Here is a 10170-nt window from a genome sequence, read left to right on the forward strand (position 1 = left end):
GTTTCAGGCACAAAGACAATCATGTTTGGTATATACTAATGAGAGCAAAGCAAAAACATACGTCTTCCATCAAACAAAACAAAACAAAACAAAACAAAAAACAAGCATGGGTAATAAGACCTAAAATAAATGACAGACATGTGATTGGTCGAGTCTCACCACTCTTAAGGTAGAGTCAAAACTTAAAGGGGCAATACCAAAGACGACCTGGGAGACGAAGAAATACCATTTTTTATTCTAAAAGATTGAAATTCATATGATGAAATGCACAAAACTGTTACATCTGATAACAAATCAAAGCTTAACTTTTAAGTTGCCGCTTGCCAAAAATAAGTATTTGTTTTATTTTTTATTATTTTATTTATAGAGAAAGTAGGCTGAAAGTTTGAGGAGCAGATTAAACTCAGCAAAATTATTTTAATATAAATGTTTGTAATGTATAGATATTTGTTATACATATTGTAAAATAATTTATCCTCTGGTTTTGTTGATAAATATACGTCACCTATGATACAGAAAGCAAGTTCTTGAAAAATTCAAAATGGAAATATCTCTGGATGTAGTACTTAAGTATAATGTTTGTACATTTAAGTCTGCTGTTGTTGGAGGGTTGTTTTTGCTCTTACAGTCTTGATCTTAAGCATTGATCTCTTACAATTCTGCACACGTGTCACAATACTGTGCTTGTGCAGGCCAACAACAGCAAAGGCAAAAAAGAAAAAGAAGTGAACCCCATGGTACACGCAGAGTGATATGCTCTTGTAGGCTTTTTACTTCATCATATGTGGCCAATGCTTCCAGTATCCGTAACAGGGTCTCTCTCTCTCTCTCTCTCTCTCCCCCCCCCTCTCTCCTTCTCTCTCTCTCTCAGACATTCTGATTTATTCAACACGTTCATTTTTTGTAAAAAAGCAAAAAAGAATAAAGAATGAGGTCACAAAAACGCTTATTTAGACAACACCTATGCATTTCACATTCAGTGGTGAGAGCATGCATTTTGTTATGAGCACCCGGAAACAGTAACACAACAAGATGGACACTGAGAATGCAACTTTAATCAAACAAAAATCAAGGAATTGATCAAAATGACCTGATCATCCTGTCTGCTTTCTTCTGCAAAATAGATTAGGATAAAAACAGCCACAATAAGTTTAGTGCAAATATGTGAGTAAGCAATTTTTTAGGAATATTTTTGGTGGCCTTATATATAATTTATACCTGTATTGAATTCCTCCTGAGAAAAAGTATGCTTTGACCCACTAGAAATCCTACACAAACTGTGTCTTTGTCTCTGCTCCTTGAGAACACGCTGGATATTGGCAAGGCACTTCTGGTGGTGAGGATCTAGTTGTTCAGGGCCATCATTGTCTGGGTCTACCTGAGTCTCTGTCTGATCTAATCCAGTCTCCGTTTCAGGGATTGTGCCCAGAGATCTTGGTTCAGTGGTTTCACAGGCAGTCGAAGTTATTTCTATGTGAAGTAGCTCCTCAGGACAACTATTGACTATCCCTGAATTGGGGTCTAACCTCTCTGGGCTTAGATCAGGAGAACCATCTGCATTGGAAAGTTCTTGGTCTGACAGACATTTTTCTGCACTGAATGAATTGTGCATTGAATAGTATTCAGTTGGAGAACAAAAGGGTGATGCAGTACCAGAGGTGGATCCCTGAGGATCAAACAACTGCAAAGATTCAGTTGGTTGGATTACTTTCAAATTACATAAATTATATTCTCTGTGGAAAGAAGCATCACCTGTCTTTTGCGGTGATGAGCATTGATCTAAAGCTTCGCTGCTGGCTGGTATAATGTGAGCGGAACCATAACTATCCACAGTTGAGTCGACATCCAAAAGCTCATTTGAGTGGTTGTCTGGACTGGAGGCTACATCTGATATATTCTCCTCATCAGAACACTGACAATCAGACACCTCAAGCCTCTTCAGAGTTCCACAAAGAGCAGACCGAAAGGTAAGCATGGCTCTGCTCACTTTTACCACGTCGATCGCAACATTAGGTGGCTGGGAGGCATCTGTGACAGTATTGTCAGAGCAATCTGGACCACCCTGTTCTTCAGTCACGCTTGGATAAACCCCGTGAGGCCACATCCTCTCCATGCTGTCTGCAGAATCCATACCTGTGTGCTTGACGGAAAGGCAGTGTTCGCAAGAAGAGTGCAAGTCCTGGCAGCCATCATCATAATCTGTTAGTCCCAGTGTGGAACAACTAAGGCTTCTGGATGGACCACTACACGGCTCATCTGCATATGCATCCATAGTGTGGTAACCCGAACTCCGGGAATATGGGCAATTTGGTGCATATTCACATTCTATATCAGACACCGCCTGTTTTCTGGTATGCTTCCAGTCTGCAACACTTGACAGACTGGAGAGAGAGTTGTAGTGGTGTCCAAACAGTAAGGAGAAGTGCTCAGAACTGCTTTCGGATGAGTGGTCTAGAGTGCTACTAGTCTCCCCACCATTGTATCTGTGCCAGGCATCAGGATTCCTTACATCTTCTACCTCATCTGCACTATTCTGGCATGAGCAGCAATCTTCCTCACTCCACCCTGTGTCCCCACTCCATCCTCCTTCTCCACTTGCACTTAGAGTCATGTGTGAAGGTTCCCATCCACTCATTTGAGGATCTACATCCCTGGAATGAAGAGTACCATTCTGCCCTCTGCTTTTGGAGCTGTGACATGAGGACAAAGTGCTAGTGCTTGGGAAGTCCTGGCCATAAGCCATGTCATGATGGGGGTACTTAGAAGGTCGCACTCGGCAAGATGATTCATCCGAGTTTTCTGAAACCTCTGGGTCAGGCATTTTGGATTTTCTTGACACATCGCAATAAGCAGATGTTCCATTCTTTTCAGACTTTACAGGTCTTTTTAATAAAGGACTTTTATTATGTCTCTTGATAGCTGTGACACCTTTCTGTCTGCCTAAGCTCTTGCGACGAGTCACCACTCTCTGAGGTGAGGGATGACCAATGGCACCGGTTGTATAGAGCTCCTCAATTTCCATCAGCACAGCATCTACACAGCAGGACATCTCATTAACTGAGCCACTCACAGACATCAGATACTGACGCAAGTCAGAGATCTCTTCTTGGATTTTATTAATGCCCTGAAGCTCTTTTAAGATGTGTTCCACTATGGTGCTAGAACATCTTTCTTTGTTTCCACCTTCTTCTACCTCCTTGTTTGTGGGTTTGTGCATCTCTTCCATTTTGGGTTTTTTGTCTGTGTACTCAGAGTTGGCTAAGACTCTGCCAACTGTTGCAGGGCACTGGATCCCAGTGGTGCCATCACTGAGTAACTCAGTAGGTTGGTGCTTCTTGTCTCCTTTAACTGGACCTTTGCTACTTGGCAGAGAGATGACACTAGGTTCATGACTAGAAGGTCCTCGTTTTATTCCACAGATAAACATGTCTTCCTCCACCTCCAGAGCATTGTGATGAAAGCCACAAGTATCATGTTCTCTTGAGCTCTGAAGAAGTTTCTGGATCTTCTTGCACAGGCCTCGTCTGACATTGTGGCTCTGAGCTTTCTTGCCAACTTTTTTGTCCACTTCTTCTCTCTTGGGCAAGTTCTGATGAAAAATGCCTGTTTCGCTTGTTTCATCTTCTTCATCTTGATTGTGTGATAACATTACTTTGCATCAGGTGGTGCTTAGCTGTTGCCCACCATACAGTCAGGTGTTCCTCAGATGTTCCTCACATGGTGACCAGCAGTTTGAAGCTACAGTTTGTAAAGCCACAAAAAAGGGTCATCTCACTTGTAGATCCAACCTGTAATGTATGAAGAAACTGTTCAGTTCCACATTACCACAGAAGAACTGACTACCACAGACTGAAATGCACTTGACAAAAAATAAGGAAAGTTTTAAAAAAATTAAAAAGACTCACAGATGTCACTAAACATCATTTACTATGACAACAGAAATGTTCCTCTCAATTATAATACTGCACATACCAAAACACTTCACTTTTGCTATTCATTAATTGTAGTTATACCATAACAGAAAGAGTATAAAATGTCTTGGTGTGCAATAACAGCTCTTGTGAACTATTTATAAGTCAAAGCAAACAACATCTGAATACACATTCAATATACTGAGCAACTACACCAACAATTTCCTATAAAATCAATGAGACTTTCACAGAGGATACTTAAACATGTTAATATTATACCCTGTAAGCACAATGCGGAATAAATATACACAATTTCACAGGCCACCACAGAAAACTCAGAAATACAAAAGATAAAAACTTTGGCATGCAGTGGTAAAATAAGTTACCATCCAAGCTAATTATGATGGAAACCCTTAGTAATATTTGACATAGTCATGAGTCATCATCAGAACAGGCTCAGTGTTTTTATCGCTTACTCTAGTAAACCTTAAACAAATCATCTGTCACTTGAAGGTAATGACAGCATTGTAAGCCTGGTCTTAAAGCAGTGAACATTTGTGCATGCAAGTGACAACAAGATGACCTTTAAGCATTATTGTCTTGTCTGTGGCCAGTATTAGCATGTGTTAGAAACAATGGACTCACTTGCTCATCAATTTCTCACAGTTTGAAACCTCATGACCACAATAGCAAATTCCTAAAAATGATTTCTTAACCAGCAACACTATCTTTGTGCGTACTGCACTCGACATACTTGAGTCTTTGAAGGAATGGCAGGCTTGACACATGCAAGGACAAGTTCCTATTAAAAATCAGGGTGGTATTTAGTCAGCATGTCCCACAGTGTGTGCGACTGTTGCCTCCATCCAGCTGTGTGGACCGTGTGTCATTTAGCTGTTGGCCAGATCCCTGCTGTGTCTAATAGCTGCTTTACCATCTCCCCAGGCTGACAGAATGACACCACATTTAGCTCATCTTTTTCAGAATAACTGACCCCCTCCCCCAGAAATTTAAGATATATTTAAGGTAATTAAAAAAACAAGCAAAATCTCAGGAAGTCTGCTTGCTCACATAACCAGTTTTAAAAGCTGATCATAGTGACAGACTGTAAAATTTTATTTATTATTCAGTCTATTAGAATTTTCAACAGCAGGCTCGACAGTTCATGCTCATGATGGATCATGAGTTTGGCCAGAACCTTAGTGAGTATAAGCAGGGAGTCATCTTCTGAAACAAGAAGTTGAATACATTTTTTTATAACCATTCTTAGCACAGCTAATATCTGTTACTCCACAACAAGGTGGTCATTGAAATTCAGAGCCAGTCCCACTAAGCTTCTAAATGCACTCAGTGGTCGACATGATTGTAACTGTAACTCCAACAATATGCGTTTGAGGTGGTTGCACTCAAGGGCACGCATTGGCTTTTTGCCTGGAGTTTTAAATGGGACATTACAGATTATATTTTTACCAGACATACACCATCAGATATATACAGCATTTGAAGTCATATTGACAAAAAAGCTCATTCTTTTGTTTAATTATGAAAAAAAAAGCCAAAAATGCACTTATGAACTGATATCACTAAACTTATTAACCAGGGTGTGTTCAGCCTAGCAGAAAAAAATGTCTTAAAACATGGATCTTGTCCAAGACCACATTCTATATATAGTTATTATCTAGCATCTCAGTGTTCAATCATATATACAAAACATAGCAATAAAAATGCCAGACCCCATACAAATAAATTCATTAATCCCAGCTGAAGCTTATCGTCTAACCAGTGCCACTCAGAAGCTGCATGTGTTCATTAGCATGATAATAGAACAGCCAGTAGAAATGACAAAAATCACACACTCTGTAGGAAATCATGCAAGACCAGTGAGGTTATCAATAATATGCATATAAAATCTTAGAGGAGACAGCCAGGATTACATTATATATAGCAATTCATTTTACATTTAGCTGGCCCTTTCAGAAGTATCATAATTTTATTTATTTATTTTTTCGCTCATATGCAGACACAGAGAAGCAGTTTGTTAAGCTTCATTAGAAAGTCTTGTACTCTGGCAGAAGTTAAGCTACTCCAGGGAAGATGGCTCTGGGCCATTTGAGGAATCAAGTTAATCGGGTCTTGGTGGCCATGACCTGTTTAATCCAGTTAGGTCTCTGCTCCCCTCAATGTGGAAACAGCTGCTGAAAATCTTGATTGTTTTTGATGGAAATGTTGCTGCACCCTGCTACATAGTGATTTCCTCTTCCTGTGTGAGCTGTTTTGTCTCGTTTCAAACACATGCATGAGTGAGGTCCCTCTGATACCAATAGATCATCAGTTACTGCTTATGCAAAGCCAAAAACTCATATGTGCCTTTTTCTCTTTTTTATGCATTTCAAGCAGCACTGCACAACATGACTTTCCACAACAAAAGTGACACATTTTCAACAGTCCAGTGAGAAAGAAATATACTGCTTAATGAGCAACTTGGCACACTTAGTCTTGTGTTTGGGTTTCTTTAATTTAAGTAATATGCTATAATACTGAAATAATAGTTACAGAAAAAAACATGCACAAAAAAGTGAGTAATCTTACCTTGCAGAGGTGACCCAGGCGAGCGGAAGAAAATTGTGCTTCACTTTGATGGAATTATCCGATTCATCACGCTGACAAGTGAATAAAATATCCCCAAGATATAAAATCCATTACTACAAGTGTTTTCATCAGATGTGAATGGCTCATGGGTCATTGGAATGCTGACTGTTGGCAATGGAGCAAGACTTCAGAGAAGAGGCACTGACAACCTTCTTTTCTCTATGGCTGACATGGTTGAGTGGGGTACAGTCCAGCCTGGCATCACACTATATTAGACTAGCGGTTCTCCCTCAGACAACCAGCCCCCTACTGTCCGTCTCTCCGTCTCTCTCTCTCTCTCTCTCTCTCTCTGTCTCTCTCTCTCTCTCTCTCTGTCTGTCTCTCTCTCTCTCTCTCTCTCTCTCTCTCTCTCTCTGTCTCTCTCTCTCTCTCTGTCTCTCTCTCTCTCTCTCCATTCTTCCTTAGCCTCAGACAACCCCCACCTCTCTCTCCAACCCCCCACGCTCTGTATCCCTCCATCTAACCCCACCACTTTATTTCTCTTCCTCCCTCCCTGTGCATCTGTCCCTGTCCTCTGGCAGTGTATTCCAGCACAAGGCTAATCTGAAGCTGTCAAAATGCCAGCTCAGTGTTTCCTCTCTCTCTCTCTCCTTATCTGGCCCCCTTCCTCCCTCTCTGCCTTTCATTCCTATAAAAACAATATGGAGATACTTACTGTGAGGACCCTCATGCACAAACATCAAACAGAGATGAACATTACAAAGTTAGCAAACAAAAAATATGCGCAATTTTCATGGCAAAAATGGTCAGCTGCACGTCACCAGTAAAAATACTGTCCAGGATAATACTTTCAAATGAAAATGGACCTCTATGACCATCTTTGAACATGGCAAGGATGAGCTAACATGAGCTCCATTTCCCTGCTTTTTGCTGAAACTAAAAAGCAACATAAATCGGTCCTGCATTCATACGTGTTTCAGTACCGAGACGGAATGCTGAAGGGAATGAATCTTGCCCAACTTTAATTCATTAGTGCCTTTTAAGACTTGTGTTTTGAGCGCTTCCTCCTGTCCTCTGTAACATGACATTTACATGAATGTACACTGTGCTCAAACCTTGCCTCTCCTCACTTCCACTCTATTCGATTAGTAGGCGTTTACGCAGACATCTCCAACAGCCTTCCTAACAGCAATCGCCATAATGGAGCTTGGAGCCAGGGCCGCTGTATGAGGGCAGTTAATTAGCATTAACTGAGTTTTATTAATGGAATGCTTCACTCCATACACCTCTCCATCTAGCATCAAATGCCCTCCACGCCAGAGCACTTGTATATCAATCTAATGAAAAGCCCTTGCCCAACACATCTTTATGTTCTCTTCTGTAGCTGGATTTTCTGTTCCCATACTCCACTTTCCTTTCATGATCCCATGTCATTCACAAGCTCAGTGTCAATCAAGTGTTGCAGTCACACTTTAGGGTTAATTAAAGCCCCTGACAAATCACACACACACACACACATATGCAAAGACCTGATCCCCCAGTTACAGCCTGTTCAGACAAATGAGGAGCAAGAGGAGAGAGGACAGAGAAACAGTGATCAAACAAAAATGAACATATAAAACTGGAATAAGGGGAACATGCCATGGCACTATATGGAAATATAAGTCTACATAAATGCATACAGAGCCATTCCAAGCAGATTCATTTTTGATGGATATAAACAGGCAATAGAATACGTTATTTGATCCTTCAGAAAAGCCTGTGAACATACATTAGTGTATATAGGATTTCAAACACATTCCCTTTTGTTCTATTAAATTCCAGACCATTCATCATTATGGGATTTACCAAAATGACAGGTTTACAGGGACTAAACTGTATGGATTAGCTATACACATTTTAGACAAACAATTTACTTTCTGAAACATTGCCATGTTCCATGTAGTTACCTTTAAAACATTTTTATTTAATTTCTAGATGCAAGCACACACACACACACACACACACACACACACACACAGCTCTCTGTTTCTTGCTCTTTAATTAGTCCTCTAGACTTTATCAGTGATGGCAGGATGGCGTCTCCTGAGAGCCTGACCTTGGCCTTAGCAGATTAGCGGTCTGCTGTGGGTTTGAAGAGGAAGCATCCTCAGAATCTCATGAGCCTTTACCTGCCTGATATTAGAGTAGAAGATTAACGGCCATACACTGGCACCGAGGACCACACATCACTCTCCCAGCCACACCTGATGATCTATGCTATACAGGCGCTCCAATCAGGGCTGAAGGGCTGAAAAAGTATCGCACCTGTTCCAGTATTACTGGGGTTTAGTGCCTGAGAGCAGGGCAAATGCACACATTAAAGGCTTCATGAGGCAAATGGTATTGTTTAAATTATTTGTTGTTGTAGTACTTAAAGCGTGCAAGGAGTAAAAACTGATTTCCAAGAGAAACTAATTCGTCTACAGATTGCAAAATGCAAAGCCCTCTTTTTCAGAACAAGCCAACATGTCCCACTAAAAAATGTGGTGAGATTTGACCAATCTAAAACACATGTTTATGTGTCAACCTCATAAAAGAGTGTGATTCATACTTACCCGCCTGCTGAAGTGGGAGTTTTAATAAAGTATATTGGTAAGATGTCGGTAATAGGGCTAGACGGCGGCGATAAAACAGCTCTCTGTGGTGTTTTATGTGAGGCATAGGGGATGGAGGGTGTAGCCTCCCTACTGTACCTCCTGAAGCTGAACTCTCACTCTGTTGACAGCCTTTAGCCAACGAAGTCGAGATGGGGAGAATGGCAGAGGTGATCCATTATCCTGGGAACTGAGATGGGTGCATATGCTTTGAGAGTAGCTCATTTTCAGAAATTTATGACTTAGTACACTCAATCAATTAGTTGCACTGAGCATTATTCAAGGGTCCAGTGGCAGTACCAGCAGCAGGAATTAACCAGTGCTCAATTATACTCAAGTGCATATGGCTGCACAGTTAATATTATTTCATTTGAAATGTTAAACCCTGCACTTGTTACATTGGAACAAAGACTTATTCCAGCACTTTAGCAAACAGAGAACACACAGTAGCTCATAAAGTGCATATAAATCGTCATCATACCATACAGATTTCTCTGGCTGATTCTTCTCTTGGAGCACACCATCTTTTTCCAAGGAGCTGCTGTTACCCCTTTCAGTCTTTTGAGAAGACTTCAATCCTTCCTTCTCCACAGAGGTGTTTACATTGGCAGGACAGTGTCCTTTGGCAGTGTACTGTCCATTGGCTGTGTGGTGTCCATTTGTGGGTGGGCGATAGCCTGTACTGTGGAATGAGTGCTGCGACTGCTCCAGTTCTGAACACACAATACTCTCATGGCCAATCTCACTAAGTGGAGAACTGGCCTGGCTGATGTTCCCTGAAGATCCAAAGTGACTACAATCTCCTGGGCTGATTTGTGTGAAAGAAAAAAAAGACAATACTGTAAGACACAAAATAGATTTAAATGATCATAAAATAATAGTAACAATTCTTAATAATGTTTTTTTGTTTTTTTTTCAGGAACATGTTAATGCACTCAGCTTTGGGGTAGGAAAAAACTACTAAGATCTGCTAAGGTCTTAGCAGGAAAGCAAAAGTATGCTAACACCCCCTTCCCCCACACCTCCACAAACCC

The 10170-nt window shown here is 40.9% G+C and overlaps 2 protein-coding genes across 16 annotated transcripts in view; both read right to left on the reverse strand.

Moving 5' to 3' along the window:
- unc13bb (unc-13 homolog Bb (C. elegans)) overlaps positions 1-10170 on the reverse strand; it is a 70704-nt gene that overhangs the window by 23944 nt on the left and 36590 nt on the right. For all 14 annotated transcript variants that reach the window (XR_014118540.1, XR_014118541.1, XR_014118542.1 and 11 more), the window contains 2 exons: positions 9618-9944; positions 9236-9326 (listed from right to left, as the gene is read on the reverse strand). Coding sequence is in view for 11 of the 14 variants with exons in the window: in XM_081701755.1 (XP_081557881.1) it covers positions 9236-9326; positions 9618-9944 (418 nt within the window). In the remaining 3 variants the exon portion in view is untranslated. The remainder of the gene's footprint in view (positions 1-9235; positions 9327-9617; positions 9945-10170) is intronic.
- Positions 7-6872, reverse strand: LOC145652363 (uncharacterized). 2 transcript variants are annotated; one of them, XM_081701757.1, is made up of 3 exons: positions 6501-6872; positions 1219-3788; positions 7-1113 (listed from the first exon to the last, which is right to left on the reverse strand). In XM_081701757.1, exons 2-3 carry the CDS (start codon positions 3647-3649, stop codon positions 1058-1060), a joined length of 2487 nt encoding a protein of 828 aa, XP_081557883.1. In that variant the 5' UTR covers positions 3650-3788; positions 6501-6872; the 3' UTR covers positions 7-1057. The 2 variants fall into 2 exon arrangements, with proteins under 2 accessions (XP_081557883.1, XP_081557882.1); XM_081701756.1 differs by having other exon boundaries at positions 1219-6872.

Source organism: Electrophorus electricus, chromosome 19, assembly GCF_041902795.1.
Source record: "Electrophorus electricus isolate QZ-2024a chromosome 19, ASM4190279v1, whole genome shotgun sequence".
Lineage (NCBI taxonomy): Eukaryota > Metazoa > Chordata > Actinopteri > Gymnotiformes > Gymnotidae > Electrophorus > Electrophorus electricus.

Excerpts from the sequence above, each read along its gene's own strand:
- LOC145652363 (XM_081701757.1), bottom strand. The coding sequence starts at position 3,649 with ATGTTATCACACAATCAAGATGAAGAAGATGAAACAAGCGAAACAGGC. Across the intron at positions 1,114-1,218 it reads TCAGGAGGAATTCAATACAG|AAGAAAGCAGACAGGATGAT; the intron begins GTATAAATTATA and ends TCTATTTTGCAG.